This window comes from Anas platyrhynchos, chromosome 6, assembly GCF_047663525.1.
Source record: "Anas platyrhynchos isolate ZD024472 breed Pekin duck chromosome 6, IASCAAS_PekinDuck_T2T, whole genome shotgun sequence".
In the NCBI taxonomy this organism is placed as follows: domain Eukaryota; kingdom Metazoa; phylum Chordata; class Aves; order Anseriformes; family Anatidae; genus Anas; species Anas platyrhynchos.
Genome location: NC_092592.1, coordinates 41,553,712 through 41,571,528, shown reverse-complemented (window position 1 = coordinate 41,571,528; position 17,817 = coordinate 41,553,712). Strand labels below are relative to the sequence as shown.

General features: G+C 43.2%; 1 protein-coding gene across 4 annotated transcripts in view; it reads right to left on the bottom strand.

The window, feature by feature from the left end:
- Window positions 1-4,692: 4,692 nt before the first annotated feature.
- ALDH18A1 (aldehyde dehydrogenase 18 family member A1) overlaps window positions 4,693-17,817 on the bottom strand; it is a 37,031-nt gene continuing 23,906 nt past the window's right edge. For all 4 annotated transcript variants that reach the window (XM_038181490.2, XM_027460169.3, XM_027460170.3 and 1 more), the window contains 9 exons: window positions 15,074-15,147; window positions 14,752-14,851; window positions 13,422-13,642; window positions 10,199-10,336; window positions 9,894-10,089; window positions 9,609-9,730; window positions 7,471-7,657; window positions 6,077-6,172; window positions 4,693-5,446 (listed from right to left, as the gene is read on the bottom strand). In XM_038181490.2, coding sequence (XP_038037418.1) covers window positions 5,265-5,446; window positions 6,077-6,172; window positions 7,471-7,657; window positions 9,609-9,730; window positions 9,894-10,089; window positions 10,199-10,336; window positions 13,422-13,642; window positions 14,752-14,851; window positions 15,074-15,147 — 1,316 coding nt within the window. In that variant the 3' untranslated portion in view covers window positions 4,693-5,264. The remainder of the gene's footprint in view (window positions 5,447-6,076; window positions 6,173-7,470; window positions 7,658-9,608; window positions 9,731-9,893; window positions 10,090-10,198; window positions 10,337-13,421; window positions 13,643-14,751; window positions 14,852-15,073; window positions 15,148-17,817) is intronic.

Here is a 17,817-nt window from a genome sequence, read left to right as displayed (position 1 = left end):
ATTGCATTGTGCATCACTTGTTTCGTACACGTTATTACTAGTAGTAATATTATCATCATTATTATTATCATTATTATTGTTGTTATTATTATTATCTTCTTGTTTTTATCTCAACTCACAGGCTTCACTTTCCCATTTCTCTCTCCCATCCCAGAGAAGGAGGGGGGGAGGTGAGCGAGCAAACACAAACCTGGAAGGATATGGAATGGGATTTATTTTCATGGCTGCCTGGTGGACCATGGGTTAAAAGAGTGTTATTTTTTTGTTATGTGGTGTAATGGTGTTATTATTTGTACCTTGTATGATACCTTCTCTTACATTATTAATACACTGGGTGATAAATAGCACATTGGTAATAACTTCATTAAAAAAGGAAGGGAATATGTCAATTATGATGCTTAAGGATTGGACCCTCCAAGAACAAACTGATGAAATCCAATTATTAATAACAGAAGAGACACGAATTGGGGATATTAAAAAGAAGATAAGGGATTGTGAGGAATGTTTTAACAATTCCAATTTGTGTCCATAAATTCGTGTCCATAAAGAACAATTCTGTTTGAATCCTGTCTGCCTCTGGGCCCTGCACTGGCAGTTTAATTCTTGAACCACAGATGCAGTGTGTCCCAGTCTCCCCCTCATTCCAGTCAATTTATCACGTCTTCAGAAAACACTCCTTAAATTTATGAACCTGTTTGCTTTTGTTATTCCTGACTTCTAGTTCTAACAGTTACAGGTTTTTTTCTGTCTTCTTCGAGATTGATTTAACACTGCTATAGATGTTATGTAGATGACTGTAAATAGCTGGGAAAGAATGTTTTAATTGCTCATGAGTCGTCAACCTGTTTGGGAGTTTCAGAACAACTGATAATAACTGGTGACTGCTGGTGAGTGTTATGAGATCCTTGGTATCTGGCCAGGGGGGCCAAGAGATTAAGAGGAAGGAAAAAGAAGCTGAAGGACGGTTGGGAGACAAGACCTGCGGAGAGTGTACAGAGAGTGTTCCATAAACTCGGAATAGTGCCAAGTAAGTACAAAGGGTGAGAGGAAGACTACGAGCCTTCAGCATGAAAGACCCCTAGAGACCCCCAGAGGAGACTGATGCGCATGCTCCAGTAGGAGGAACTGGACCCCGGAAGCTAATTATAATAATCTATTTTTTTGGAAGTAGTAATGAATATGTATTAGTCTAGGTGCATAAAAATCAGCTGCTTGATGTAACTGGTGTGCGTCCTGGTGGAGCGGAGACTCCCGGTGCACCCAGCGCTGTTTGCTTACCTCTATTCCTTTATATTCTTTTAATAAATCCTATTTTTTTATTTAATCCTAATTTGAATCCTGAGCCATTTATAACAACGCTACAAACATCATGAATGAAACACGGGCAAAGAATTATTTATGCTATAAGAGTTACTCACCTGAAGAAGAGCTGCATGCAATAAAGGTACGTACTACTATATAATTTACTTTAAATGATCCTACTAATTGTCACCTTAAATAGATGTACTTATCTCTTTTCACTTGGAAACACATCAACCCGTAGACTTTGACCCACCACCAGGCAGGGACTAGCAATACTAAGTAGAGGAGAAAAGTGTTGTGAGCCTGAAGTGTGTACAACGATAGTAAAGACGGCTCCTGAGAGGATGGGGAAACAAAGGGAAAGCTGTTTACCTCTGAGAAGTCGTCCTTGATCTTTGTGCCACGGACATTTGTCTTGAATGCTCAGCGCACAAGTTTAGGGGTCCCCGTCTGTTGAAGGCTTACCTCGGGGAAGTCCTATATGGCTCCACCTGCATTACTGATTTTTTCTGCCAGCAGGCAGTGGCAGAAAATCCTGAGAAACGGCAGACATCTTCCCAAACCGTTTTCTCAATAACAGAAGCAGTGCGAACTACACTGAAAAACAGCAGAAAAACACACCTCACGCTGTCTCAGGTAGGAAATAACTGCCCTGAGCAACATGCCCTTCCCAGGGTGAACCCAATGTACCCAAGGCCTTAGGGGGAAGGCAGAAAAGGAACCCAAGACTCTTAGTGCGTCTCCTGAGAATCGCAATTTCCATTTACTCCATGTCTTCTGGTCTCACAGGATAAGGCAGAGGTATAATTAATTCCTTCTCCATCTCTGAAAAGAGCTTTTCTCATATCTGTGATAAAGAAGAAAAATGTTATAATTGTGGGAGTCATTCCACAAAGCCATATGCGGTGATTTAACTATTACAGATAAGATCATTTTTAATCAAAAACACCTCGGCCACAACGTTACCACTGCAAACATAGCACTGCACAAAAATTCAACTCAAGATATAGGCAAAGGCGATCTAAGAAGACGAAGTTGACCAAAAGCATCTGCAACAACCATCTGGTAGATGGTTGTCCACAGCCATCGGGTTTCATGGTTGTCTTTCCTGATGAATGAATCCTGGAAGAACAGAAAAGATACACAACATGTCCGCAACAACTTCTGAGGAGACTATTGAACAGAAAAAAAAATAAAATAGAAACAGTAAGTGGCTAGTACGTCAGTTTTGTTAACAGAGTAACATTAACATACTAGAAATTTCCACGTTCTATGTAGCCCCAAGGCGGTGCTGGGTACATCCACTGATATTAATGGGGCGGCACAATGTCAGAGATAGTTAACAGACAAGGTACACCCGAGGTGCACCCAGTTTGGATCAGCTTGCTTATGAGTCTGCTGATACATCAGTACTGTTCTTGCAGAAGCAGACAGACAGACAAACATTATTCACTCCTCGGTGGAGCTGAGGCTCTGTAAGGCTTTGCTTTTTTTCCTTCCCTCACTCCCCCTCTATTTCCAAGCTCACGCTTACACCCAGCACCAACCCGCCCCTCCCGGCGCACACAGCCCAGCCCCAGCCTGGGGAAGGCCCAGCCGCGCAGCCCGGAGCCCACGTGGCCGCCCGGTACCACAGAACTACAGCTCCCAGCATGCCTCGGGGCAGAGCAGTCCAGCCAACCCAGAGGGCCGTGGGCCAAGCGCACACAACCGCACCTCCTCCTGCTGCCCTCTCTGTATCCCCCTCGTCCCCCCCAGCCAATCACAGCGCGGCTTCCCTCTGGGAAGGCCTGAGGACCACAACTCCCAGCGTGCTGCGGGGCAAGACACTCCCAGCCGCCCGCCGCTGCGGACACCCCGGAGCCAGCCGGGCAGCCCCGCCGCGCGGTCCGCGCCACCCCCGCCTGGGCTTGCCTTGCCCCGGCCTCCCCAGCCGGTAACCCCCAGTCCCCCCACACACTTGCGCCACCGCAAGCAACCCCGGCCACGCTCGCCCATTGCTGCGCTCCGCCTGCGCAGAGCAGCCCCCCCCGGGCCAGGGAGCAAAGACAGCGCAGGGCTGCCCCCCCGGTCCCGCACTAGGCAGCCCCCCACCCCACCCAGCAGGGCTGCCCCCACACTCCGAGGGGCCAGCGGCTGACAGACATGGGGACAAACCCCCCAACTCCCCGGCCCCTGCCCTCTCCGCACCCACCCAGCTGCGGAACCTAGACCCATGGACACACAGCGACTCCCCTTCCCCTGGCGGACAATGCATCAGGCGGTGTCCTTCTGCCCGTCCATCCGTCCCTGCTTGAGAAATGGATGCTGGAAGTGGGCTTCTCACTATCGCTGCTGCTTTGGGTAGTTGTGGAGTAATTGCCTTAACCGTTTCCTCATTAATGGAAACGGTTAACCCGACCAAAGTTAGAACAAACGATGGGGATTCTCCCCTCTGAAGAGGGGCCAAGAGAGCTGGAGTTGTTCACCATGGAGAAGAAAAAGCTCCAGGGAGAGCCGATTGCCGCCTCTCAGTGCCTAAAGGCAGCTTATAAAAAAAGTTGGAGAGCAACTTTTTGCTCAGACAGATAATGACAGGGCAAGGGAGTTTTTAAACTAAAAGAGGGGAGTTAGATTAAATGTCACGAGAACAGGGGAAAGGATAGAGGAAGACAGACGCAGAGAAGGGCAGAGGAATCAAAAAAGACCAAGAGACAAGTGGGACAGAGGAAGGAGTAACAGCGGTAGCTGGACAGAGGAATTGCAGGGAATGCTACTGCAGGCATACAAACCTGGGTGCAGTGCTTTTGTCACTGATGGGCAGTACCAGTTGTGGTTGCAATGCTGTGCAGGTTCAGCGCAAGCAGTTGTCACAAAGTCTCAGGAGAGCATCGAAGCACAAGAGGAGTGTGGGGCATAATGGGTTTCTCAGGGTTCCAGAGCAGAGTGCAATGGCCCGAAATGGGTGAGTGGCTACCCAGCAGACACCCAGATGCCTAGACAAGCCCTGCGTGCCACTACGTGGAGGACCATACACGTGCCAGCAGTCAACAAAGCAGGCAAGTTAGCAGCAAGAAACGGATGCACAGGAGAGGATGTCCCTGTGCAGCCTGCACCCATCCCTCTCCCTGCCCTGCCAGCATTTGCAGCGTGGCACCATTCCACTCCTTCCCCACCCACCTTGACACTCCCACGACCCTGACCTATGGAAGGCTGCACTGAGCCCCTGGCTGCAGCATGCACATGTGAGGTCACTTCTTCCAGTATGCAAAAGGAAGCATTTATTCAGGGTTTCTTTTAAACTTCAAAGTAGTGCTGCATCTGGATGACTGGTTTGGAGGGATTACATTTCATATAAAACCCACGAGAAATAAACGTCTGGTAGAAATAGGTAACAAAATTCACGCTGTATACAGTTGTGCTATTTATCTACAGTTGTCAAAAATACAAAGAAATTAGATAAAAAAGGTTACTTGGTCAAAACATTAATGAAATATACGTTCCAAATGCATAGAAATCACAGAGCGGTCAAACAGTAAGTGTCTTAAAGCTTTAGAGTTTTCAAGAGCTGCCATGATCACACGACCAAAGAAAAGCTACCAAGTTTGTTCACCAAGACAGATGTTCAAAGTAAAGACAGGGAGAAAAACTTACACTTTACCACCAGGCATCCTTGCTGGCAGGGAGCAAGGGGAGGAAAAGAATGCAGCAGATGTTTAAACTTCTCCTTATGGTATCTGTACGTTTTGAAGAAACCTCTCTGGCAAAAGCAAGGTCAGTTTGCAGATACTATCTAAGGAAACAGCAGCAGACAGCAACAAATAATGTGTGTCATGGATAGGATCACTTCATATTCATTGTACTGCACAATGACCAAGAACAATGCTCCCGGAGAGGAAAAACAAATCTCTCCCCACAGGGAGCACCCTGAAGCCCGAATGTCTTCAAAAAACATTTTGCCCCTGCATTTTCTCACAATGTTCTCAATTGGTATTTCTCTGAGGGAGAGGTAGGCTCTCATGGAGATACTTCATGCTCCCATGCTCTGAGAAGTCAGAAACAACATGATTGTCCCCTCTCAGTAACCACTTTGTAGTTAAGAGTCCTTCAATTCCCACTGGTCCACGTGCATGGATACGAGAAGTACTAATTCCAACTTCAGCACCTGTAGAAAACACACAAGGTAAAGGTAGTTGATCCTCAGAAGATATTCAACTTAGTAGGATATAGCTCTGCATCTTTATGTAGAAACAGTCATTCAGTGTGACCTCCCTTCCTTCACTCCTCCCCAAGTGTCAGAAGTGATTTTTATCTGTTCTGATTAGAGGAACTTAACTATTATAAATTGCAGTGTTTATACTTCTGTCTGTTACAGCTTCACTTTTAGAGAGAAAAGTGAGCCAGAAAGGTACGCATGTCTTACATATATCAGGCATTTGTTTGAGGGTTCACCCTTTGAACCATAAGAACTAAATTAAATTAGTCAAGATCGCAATCTTACATCCTTCCCCCCCTCCCCCCCTCTTCTTAAAGAGACCACTGCATGATCTTATAAAACCCTAATTAGAATTTTTTAGCATGCAGAGCACTGCATGGTCAAGCCTGCTACAGAGATTTCTAGTAGTTTCTACCTCAGGAATTAATGTTTCCCCTGTCTTCTGCAATTCCTAGTGCGTGCACCTGTTTACTTAGGTAACAGATACTCGGTTTTGATCCAGTCTTTCCTTCCTCCCACACTGCCAAGTGAGCAAACGGCTTTGTGGTGCTTAGTTGCCTGCACACCACAGGCACTTACCGAGTCCAAATCTATATCCATCAGAGAATCGGGTACTGGCATTCCAGAAAACACAAGCACTGTCCACATGCTGGAGGAAGAACTCCGCTGTTTTCTCTGAAAAAGAAGCAGAGCAGAAAATAGGATACAGTACATACAGCATGATCGTGCAGTCCAACAGGCACAGCCTCATACCCTGAACAGATACAATAGCAGAACTTTTCACCTGCAATGTTATCAGACAGCATTTAACAGCCTGGATTAAAACATGCTCACGCACACCTTCTTCAGAGTACATTTAGCACATAGACACAACTGTAAATATTACAAGGAGCTTGCAAAGACAAGAAGAAAGTTAAAAGATGCCTAATTCTTACTACAGTCTAGACCTCGCAAACAGGGATAGTCTTATGACCGGGGAGAAGTGACAGCAGCCCCAAGCTACAATTTGCAGTCAGACGGTTAAACTACAAGTTCAGCTGTAAGCTGCAAGTCAGTCACCCAGATCAATGGGACGAAGGCTAAAGATGAGCTCTATCTCCAGTACACACCCAATTAAATCGCTGGTGCACCAGGTAGTGGCTTACACTATCAAAAGCAAACTTTTCGGTGCTACTCATTTAAGTTCTGCAGAAGGTGCAGAAATAGATGCCTGCTTGAATCTCACACTGATGAGCCACAAATCAAAATGACCTTACTGTAGCTGACTCTCAGAAGTTTTAGGCTTGTATCTAGAGTCATCCTTCGGCTGGGAGCAGCTCTAGCTACGTTTTGAAGTGGCAGAGTGTTCAAACCTCATGTGGAGGAGTGGAAGAAGCACAGAGCAGCACATAGGAACAGAAGTTCGCAGCATCAAAGGAGCAAGAAACTGGGAACTGAGATACATGCAGCTTTTACACTACAGATGTGGAACGGGGAAATAAAGGACTGGGAGAGATGGGGAAAAACACTTGTAGTCCTTGTTTGCAAGACTTAAAAGTGACGTGGGAAGACAAAGCGTATATAGTCTGATCTTTCCCACTATCCATATTCCCTCTATAGAAGCTCACCTCTTCTTCCTTCAGAGGCCTAAAGGCATCTCCATGATTCAGGAGACATTTCTGCAAAACTGTCTGATGTGGTAAGTCTGTACAATACAAGAAAACAAAGCAGCCTGCCTGACAAGAGCATGTGTTGACTTGTTGCTGGCCAGTTGCTCAAACACATGCCTTCACCTCATGGAATAAGGGCACACAACATGTTTTCCTTGAATTAAACACAACTATAGATTGATGTAGCTCCTAGGGTTCCGGTTGATTATGCTTACTACAGAACCAAGATAAAAGAAACTACTGCAATGTAAGTAGCTATGCTAATAACAAGATCCCACAGTGAAACCAAAGCAGAAGCTTAAGGAAACAGATTAGGTCACAAACCATTCTCTGTGATGATAACATCCGTGTGAGAACTTCCATACTTGTGGATATGTTCAACAGCCTCTTGTACACTGTCCACAACCTCAATGCAGCACTCCAGATCCCCATATTCAGTGCGGAGAGATTTAACTTCTGAGGGGCTGAATGTCAAGTAAGAGGCAAACTTTGGGCCAGCATGAATCTTCACCTGCAATACCAGAAGTATTTTGTGCTGTAGATTTTACCAATGCATAACAGGTGAAAAGTGCAGCTTGTTGTTCTGGGTATAGCCAGGATGGAGTTAATTTTTTTCATAGTAGTCCTTACACTGCTATATATTGGATTTGCGCCTTAAACGAACCGCTATTTTGGCTGTTGCTAAACAGTGCTCACCCGGTTTCAAGGCTTTCTCTTTTTCCCCCACAGTGAGAAGGTCAAGGGTGTGCTAAAAGTTAGGAGAGGACATAACCACAACTGATTCAAACTGACGAAAGGGATAGTCTGTGCCATATAATGTCATAGTCAACAATAAAAAATGAGGGGAGGGGACTTTCGAGGAAGGTAGACATTGCTCAGGACATTGCTGGACACTGATCTATTCGTGGCAGGTGGTGAGTTACTGTATTTTCATCACTTGTTTTGTTTTTCCCTTTCTTCTTCCTCTTTCATTTGCTAATTAAAATATATTTGTTTCAAACCACAAGCTTTCTTGCTCTTTCTCCTCCCACTTGAGAGCAGAAGGGAAAAGTGAACAAGGCATTGGCTGATGCTTAGCTGCTGGTCTGGGGTTAACCCACATTTGTGAGACTTGCGACAGGAACCGAGGGAATGGCATAGAGCTGTGGCAGGGGAGGGTCAGGCTGGATGTTAGGGAAAGGTTCTGCAGGTTCTGCACCAAGAGGTGGCTGAGCACTGGAACAGGCTCCCAGGACAGTGGTCACGGCACTGAGCCTCCTGGAATTCAAGGAGTGTTTGGGCAACGCTCTCAGATGTATAGTCTGATTTCTGGGTGGTCCTGTGTGGAGGTAGGGGTTGAACTTGGTAATCCTCGTGGGTCCCTTGCAACTCAGGATAATCTATGATACTTCAGACTTGCTGATTAGAATCCCTACCTTTGAAGGCTTTCAGGAAAGGTGCCTGTAAGCTGGCATTTTATTCTGCAACTATAAATTTGGTTGATAAACCCTGATATGAATTTACGTGTTTACTGTTCTGAAGTCAGATTAGACAACAGTAACATCAAGTCCTGTATTAAGGGGCGGGAGCTGTTGGGTGCTTGTGGAAATCCACCAGTCGTCACATAAAATCCATAAATTAACCCTTCACTTCCCCCCCCAAAAACAAACAAACAAACAAAAAAACATATTTCTCTTAGTATGACCTTTTTAACATCACCAAAACATGACCTATTTTACCATGTTTTCCTGCATGAATCACTGCTTGTACACACTATTTGCCAAGTGTAAATGCTATCTGAAAAATATGTGTTTTAAGTGTAAATTAAAGTACTTCACAAATATTTCTCTCCTGATGCATCTCTGCTACAAAACATTACGCATGTCAAAGTGATTATGTAGGATAGTGGCCTTTCACTGTTCCTGTGGAACAGTGGAAGGGGAAAATAATGGGCAGGAAAATGGGTGGGAATAAAGGAAAGTGAGGCAAAACGTTTAAACAATGTGGATGAAGCAGATTTGAGAAGGAGAAATATAAAATGGGAAAAGACTGAGGTAAGAAGGTAAGTTAATAGATTTAATAAGAATGGTCTTTGGGTCTGGGAGGTTGCCAGCCACTAAGTCAGAATTGAGAATAGTAGAGAAAGGGTTGTGGATATGCTCTTCCGAGGCAGAGAATGATTTTTTGCCACGGAAGGATACTACTACTTCCTTTTGAAAGGAAGTAGTAGTATCTCAGCAATGGCATGCAGCCACCCCAAAGAAGCTGCTTTCAGATTCTTTCTATGGAAAAGCTTGGGGTTGCATGGAGAAGCCGAGAAAGCTCTCCGAAAGTTCATTTATGTGTACAAAGAGACATGTGGGTAATGTTAAGTGTTATGTTATCGTACAACTACATAGGGCTACGTCAGCAAGACCAAAGGCTCCTAAAATGAAAAAAAAAAGTAAATAAAACAAAAAACAACACAAATATACATGACTAACCTGTTCTACTCTCAACATGTCTATGATCTGATCAAACAACGGGGTTCTCAGCAAGTCTCGATGAATTAAGAGTGTTTCCAGAGCATTACAGGCAGCAGGATATTCACACTTTGAGTCTCTGACTGAGGTTTAAGAGTAAATAATTGGTTACATAACATTTATGACAAAGACTTGAAGAGCATGTGAATTATTATTACGTATGGTTATTATTATAACCATACCACATATTCCAAATGTGAAGTTCAGTAACACTCATGATATCCAAATCACCCTCTCACAGCTTACTTATTCGCGTGACCTTCTCAACGCTGGCATCTGTGTCCACATACACATGACAGATTCCTTCACTGTGTCCCATCACTGGAATTCCCTTAGCAGCTTTCTGGATATTCCTGACTAGCTGGGATGAACCACGTGGAATGATTAGATCTATCAGCTTATCCAAACGGCAGAGATCTTCTACTTCCTCTCTTGTGTTCACCTGCGAAAGTTGTGACACAAACAGTCAATGGCCTGAATTCTCAAGCTCTGCCTGTGCTTTTTATACATGCCACAGCAAAAAAGTTGTTGATTTAATTCTAGACACTTACTAGTTGCACTGCATCTTTGACTCCATGAATGGAGAGTGCTTCTTGTGTCAGATGGTGAAGGATCTGATTGCTATATGCAGCCTCTTTCCCTCCTTTTAGTAGCAAGCCATTTCCACTAGCTATGGCCAAAGCAGACACCTGTCAGAATGGAATTAAAAAAAAAAAAAGAACAAAATAAGAGAAAAAGTGGTCTGACTCTTCTGTGAGAATAACATCTGCAAAATAGAGTAAGAACAGGATTTTGAATTCTGCTGACTTTCTCAGTATTAATATATAGCACCAAAAAAATTTTCCAAGTCAGAACACGTAACTCCAGAAATGAAGTATCTCAACATTTCAGGAACAAACTTGAGCTTCAGGGTACTACTGGCAAAGGGAGATTGCAGTGACTACGTCAACGGAAACCCTGAACATAGGGTCTGGCACAAATTCGGTAGCTGTAAAAAACTACTTCAGATGCAAGAACTCTTATCCCCAGTAATTCCAGCCAGAAGTAGCTAATAAGCTCTTCCTATGAAGAACATTTTTGTTGTGCTGTCTAGAACAGTAGCCTTTTATTTTATCGCATCGATTTCACGTTTATAACCGGAAGGTGTCCTTACCCATGGCGGGGGCGAGGTGGGGGGGGAGTAGATGACCTTTAAGTTCCCTTCCAGCCGAAACCATTCTATGATTCTATGACACCTCCCACTAGACCAGATTGCTCAAAGCCCCATCCAGCCTGGCCTTAAGCACTTCCAGGGATGGGGCATCCACAACTTCCCCAGGCAGCCTGTTCCAGTGCCTCACCAGCCTCATAGTAAAGAATTTCTTCCTTTTATCTAATCTTAATCTACCCTTTTTCAGTTTAAAGCCATTACTCCTTGTCCTGTCACTACACTCCCTGACAAAAGTCCCTCCCCAGCTTCCCTAAAGCCCGCTTTAGGTACTAGAGGGCCACTCTAAGGTCTCCTCAGAGCCCTCTCTTCTCTAGGCTAAGCAACCCCAGTTCTCTCAGCCTGTCTTCATAGCAGAGGTGCTCCAGCCCTCATCACCTTAGTGGCCCTCCTCTGGACATGCTCTAACAGATTTATTTCTTATGTTGGAGTCCCCAGAGCTGAATGCAGCACTGCAGGTGGGGCCTCACCAGGAGTGGCGTAGAGAGTGAGTATCACCTCCCTGGACCTTCTGGTCATACTTCTTTTGATGTGATATATCAAAATGGATACAGCTGGCTTTCTGGTCTGCAACTGCACATCACTGGCTCATGGCCATCAACGCTCCCAAGTCCTTCTCTGCAGGGCTGCTCTCAATCCACTCATCAGCCAGCCTGCATTCATTCTTGGGAGTGCCTTGATGAGTGTTGAACCTTGCACTTAGCCTTCTTAAACTTCATGAGGTTCTCACGGGCCAACCTCTTAAGCATGTCAAGGTCAGCTCAGACCAACTCCTTTTCCCTACCAGTGTCCTCTGGGTGAAAACAGTCACCATGTTTGATATGCTACCTCATCCTGCTCTCTGCAATTTGAAAAGAATACTGAAAAAATAAGGAATACTTCAGAAAGATACACTAAATGACAATGATCTAGGAACGTTGCCGTACCCAGATACTGTGCGTCTTTAACATATAAAACTAGACATTAAAATGCAATTTGATTGTATCTTGTTAAGAATCTGCCTCTCCAAAGATCAGCATCACAAAGGAAAGCTGCAGACAAGCTTATTTAAATAAAAAAATCCAATCTGTAATGGGTTTTCAAAACAGTTTGTTCCCTTTAAATAATAATAGAGCATGGCTATACTGCAGAACGATCGGATTTCTTGAAATCTATAGGAAGCAGTCTGTGAAATATGATCTCAGAACTTCGTCTTGTAAGTATTAGAGACAAACATGCTATTTGTATATGCTCATTAGAAGCTAAACTGTTAGTCTGCAGTTGTTTCACCTTTACTGCAACTCAAGACCAAACTCTGAGCACTGACACAATTCTGTGTATGCTATCTCCAGCTGGCTATCAGGCACACACAACTCCATGGAGAAGTCAAATTTCCTCTGTAATTGCTTACCCAAACCAGTACGAGATGCAATAGTAAACTATGGAGGAAGCAACCTCTCCTCTGCACTCAGAGTCCATCCTACTATCAGCTACAGCATGGGACAGAAACCATATTATTCAGATGCAGAAGTATCAAATATGATCCTCTGAAGTTGCATTGGAGAACTTGAGGAAAAAAAAAAGATAATGAAAAAGGTCAGGGGGTGGGGGTGGGAAGCCAGTAAGAATCAGCCTGACAAAAGGTTTACAAATGAGATAAAGAAGAAGAGGAGAAGGGGAGAGATTGGCTATGCAAGGCAAGAGACCCAGGAGGCAAAGGCTGGAGTCTAGGAAGGCAGACTAGAATTTGACAAGGAAACATACTGGTTTTCTATGAAGAACAGAGCTAGCAGCAAGGAAGTAATAATGGCAGACAAGGGAGACTAGTGCCTTTTCCTTTCACATGAACTTTACCTAGAGCATACTCCCCTTCAGTATGAAACGAGGACCAACACTCACAAATTCATTTATAAAATATGAAGCTGTCCTTTGGCGGTCTCTTTTTAAGTGCCCATACCCATCCCTTGCTCCTCAAACACTTGCTCATATGTTAGAGAAATGCTCAATCAGTCTTGCTAAAAATACTATCAATAAGAGCCTAGACTCATCTCTCCACAAGTGAATAAAAGCTATCATTCTGCCTCAGTGCAAACATGCAGTATCAGTATGGGACAGACCACTCAAAGCCTAGAACTTCTACTTTCTGTGCTCATTTTTTTTAGCATATATTCTTATCAGTTGTAATTTGTTATTAACAATCTTTATTAAACGTTTGATGTTTAATCATAGCCTGCAATTCAGTTGTATTCGGCATGGAAAGGAAAGTGCTCATTGGTAGGAACCTCGTAAGCTGCAAGTTAAGAAGGGAACCTATGTTATAAGACACATGCAGAAACCACACCACCTGAATGTAAGCTAACTCCTTCTCTATGTTGGCTATCAAAAACCAACCCTGAATAACTTTCATCATTGCAGAAGCAAGTCCCAAGAATGTGTCTGTAGAAAAAAAAAATTGGGATGACAACAAAATTCATTTCAGAGGAATACAAGCAAAAGTTTTTTGAGGCAAGACTTCTTGCAGCCTTCCAATAACTCACCAATAGAAATACACTTTTGTTATCACAGATCTCTCTGCCCTCCTCACATACCTGTGGAAGACAGTCAGGACGGGACTCAAAAATCACGAGAAGGACCCCAATAGGCACTGTCACCTGCTCCAACTCTAGATCCTTTGCTATTCGTGTTCTCCGAATTATGCGGCCGACGCTGTCCTGTGAAGATGCTGCAATCTGACGTAGCCCAATAGCCAAGCTGTTCAGCTTTGATGTAGACAGACTTAGACGTTTCAACAAAGGAAGTGCCAGTCTTCCTAGAAGAAAGAAAAAGTTGTGCTCAAGATAGATTTATCTGCCTAGTTTCAAGATAAAAGTGACCTAATGGTCAAACTAGGAAAAAATTCATCTGTTTCCCACACCATAGCAAGAAACCTACCTAAGATGAACAATGTAAAGCATTTAGTTTATTAGCTACAATAAAACTGCTCAAATTTGACAATGATTTCACCTACCATCACATATACACCAAACATGATATGAATGATTTGCATATGAAGTAACATCCGAAAAGACAAAGTCTGTCCTATTTCTAGTACTGTTACACAGCCGTGTACCTGAATTTCTTACAAATTTCTACTCTTACAATATTCCTGGAAGGGAATTAATAGCCTCTTTCTATTTCACAGATAGAAATCCCAAAGAGCAGAGGAACACATAGCATTTCAGATTAGGCAAGAGCTGCCAGAGTTTTCTAGTCTGAACACATTCATGTAGGAAGTTTACTCAGAAATATCCCTCCAGGCAGTCTCATCAGTAAAAAATTGTTGCCATATGTCTTTTACTGAACGTTGCAATTTGTGATGTGCCAGTTCCACACATTTTCTAACCCAAGACCAGCTTCTTGGTGCACCACTCTAACACAAAAGAAAGGATTTATTCTATGCTGCCTGAACTGTACTTTCCTCAGTCAGAAGGTAATGTGGTTCTTTCTGGAAAGCATCATTTTTAGGTAACAACCTTCCTCACAGGGGCCAAACATTACGTTAACCAGCCCAGAACATTCATGCTATTTCATGCATGACGATAATAGGGAAGATACTTCCTATATTTAATTTCTAAAGTAAGCCTCCTTTGGCAAAAGGAAACACTATTTTTTTTTTATTTTATTTTTTTATAAACAGTGCTGTGGGTTGCTGTTTTCAAAAGGCCTCTCTGTCTTCTCTGATAAAGACATCTCATGTAATTATGGAAGCTGCAGCTGTTTACACTGACAAGCTCTCAAAGTCCTGGGTTCACTGTTCATCTGTGACATATCCATAATATCCAATTGCAGGTGACAGAATATTCTAGTTCTGCTCATTTTCTTTGAGGCCCAGATAAGCTCATGACAACAGGAGTACCATGAAAGAACCTGTAGTATTACCTTTATTTTCAGCTTCTTCTAAGTCCTTTTTGTTTGCCAAGAGAATTTCTTCTCTCTGATCAGTTAATAAGTCAGCAAGACGATAAATAATCTCCGCTCTCTGAAAGATAAAAGTTTCTGAATTGCATTCTTATATGAAGTCCATGGTGTTTGACATCTGGTTTACTTTAGCTCATTTCTGACACATTTTCTCACTGTCTTGACTACCTGAATACTTGGAACAAGGTGATTTTTTCCAGGACCCATTTGTGTTATGAATCTGTATTGTAAAACTTGCCACATGTTCACAACCTTAAAGAGTGAGGACATACTGTTCTCTCACCTGCTCAGGCTGCAGAGCTGCCAGGGTCCTGCCACCAGCTCGAGACATTTCACCCTGCTGCTCTACTGTAGGGCCTGCCAAAACAAACAAACACACACAACCACAAGACATGCAGACAAAGGTTACAGCCCATGTGGAAGGAAATGAACGCTAACCTTTCGTCTTCCAACCCCTTACTCAAAGCAGGAAAACAGCTATGGTTTTAATAGACATATAAAAGAAATTTACTGTATGCCAGTATAGGAAAATCTGTATCAGATACCAAGATGCTGCCATGGTCCCCGAGCACAGCCCTTTTCGAGGCATCACAGAGATTCAGTAAGATCATTCATGTGACAGGGGACAAACAAGTATACAGCTTGTATCAAAAAGACTTGACAAGGAGCAAAAGAATACAAGGACGGCTAAATCTTAGGGCGTAGGAGGCTACTGAAAACAGGGAGGCATCCTTTGAAAAAGGATAATTATATAACTACCGAAAAGAGAAAAGATTGCAAAACAATCTTTTGTACATTGTGTACATTGAAGGGCTCCTACAGAAGAAAGGTTTTTTTCTTGGCATGGATATCAAAGAATCTGTCTCAAACTGAAATAATATAGAACAAGTTTTGAAACAGAAACAGAAGCAACAAGTCAAAAGGCTCACGCAGCATTTCACTAAAGAGTTCTCAAGGAGCTCATGGATAAGCTATGTTTTCATTTTTACACTCTATTGAAATTGTCTGTAGATGACTTGATGATTTGAAATGTGATTAATATGCCTGGACTATTTAAGAAGTGTCCTACAGAAACTGCCAGAGCAGGAATTCCCATGTTAAGGAAAATAACAGGAGGTATAGCGGGAAGTGTAAGAAAAGAACTAGCGGACACTTGATTAATAAGACTTAATTAAGGAGTGTTCAAAGAGCTTTTTAAAGCGAGGCCATACTTTATAAAGTAGAGTGTATTTTCTTGTTCTTTGAAAGAAAGTGACACGTGTAAGGAGATAAGAGTTTATTTTACAAAACCTTACCTGAATATTTAAAGTGTGTTTTGGAAGATAGAAGACAAAGAAAGAATGGGAGTAACCACATTCCATGGTAGAGGAAGGGTCGCAGTAAAGTTTCACATTTACTTTTGCTGTTCGCCATATTTGTAACTGTCTGACAAATGGGATTACAAGATGAAAAGCTTTATAACTGATGCAAAATTTATTGCAGTAGGACAAAGTGAAAAGCGTTGATATCACCCTTTTTCCTAGAAAGGAACTTTTCAGAAAAGGAGCGAAGTTTCCTGGTGGACACCAACTTGAACACAAAATAGCAGTGTGCCTTTGCTGCAAAAGCAGCAAAGTACCCTAGGTGGCATTAGGCAAAGTATTGCCAGCAGATCAAGAAAGATGATCCTCCCCCTCTACTCAGGTGTGAGGCCACACCTGGAGTGCTGGGTCTGGGCCTCCCAGTACAAGAGAGACCTGGACACACTGGAAAGAGTCCAATGGAGGGGCACGAGGATGATAAGGAACTGAAGCACCTTTCCTATGAGGACAGGCTAGGAGAGTTGGTACTGTTTGGCCTGGAGAAGAGAAGGCTTAGAGGGGATCTCACCGATGTCTGTAAATACATGAAGGGCAGGTGGAAAGAATACAAAGCTAGACTTTTCTAACTGGTATTCAAGGAACAAAAAAGAGGCAACAGACACAGACTGAAACATAGGAGGCTCCCCTCCTGTGGTGTCTTGAACATCAGTAAATACCTTTTCATTGTGAGAGTGCCTGAGCACTAGCATAGGTTGCCCAGGGAGGTCGTGGAGTCACAGTCTTTGTGAGGTTTCAAAAGCTGTGTGGACATGGTCCTGGAAAACCAGCTCTGGGTGGCTCTGCTTGAGCAGGGCTGTTGGACCAAGTGACCTCTGGAGGTCCTTCCAACCTCAACCAGCCTGTGATTCCTTTGCAGCCACTATGCAACAAAATAGCAAGTACAATTCAAAGCAGATAAACATAAAGCAATGCAGAAGCAAAAGGGGAAACCAGGCCTCCATACTGCACATAATCCTATGAAAACATCAATGCTCATCAGCATCGAACAGCAACTTACCTGTTTAAGCTTTTGGAAAAGGCCTAGGAAAGGTAACAAAAACCATCACCAATCTAATCAAAACTCAAAGTTAGCCTTGTTATCTCATAAACTGAAGGTTCATTTGCCTCTTGGATGCTACACAAAATTTTATTTTTGCCCATCTTAAAAAGGTCACAGTAGAATAAAAACAGTTTCAGCCAAGAGAAACAGAGATTGCCAAACTTTTGGAACAGTTTCTGTAGAAAAGGACTAAGAAAAAAAACTTTTTCATGTGAAAAAGAGATGATGAGGGAAAAGACAATGTCTCATATCATAGAAGTTGAACAGAGATCGATCACCCATGTTGTCTTTCCATACAGAAGGCGGGGGCATCAAAAGCTAGCAGGAAGCAAATTTCAACACTCCTCCTGTCCACCAACACACACAAAATAAGGGAAGCAGTTCTTCACGTAGTGCTAGCTCCAGAGTTTACACACAATACCTAGTTAAGGCTCGTGACTGCTGTGACCCATGGATGCAAAGTGTTTATATGGGTTCAAAGGATATGGCCAATTTTTACAAGAAATCCATTAAGCATTTTTATACTCCAAGGCATTTGCTTGTCTTAAAGTGCAAGTCACAAGTAGCACTCTATACTCATTCTGTTCTGCTAGGATCACAGATCTTTGGTCTGACTTTCTGCGGCTG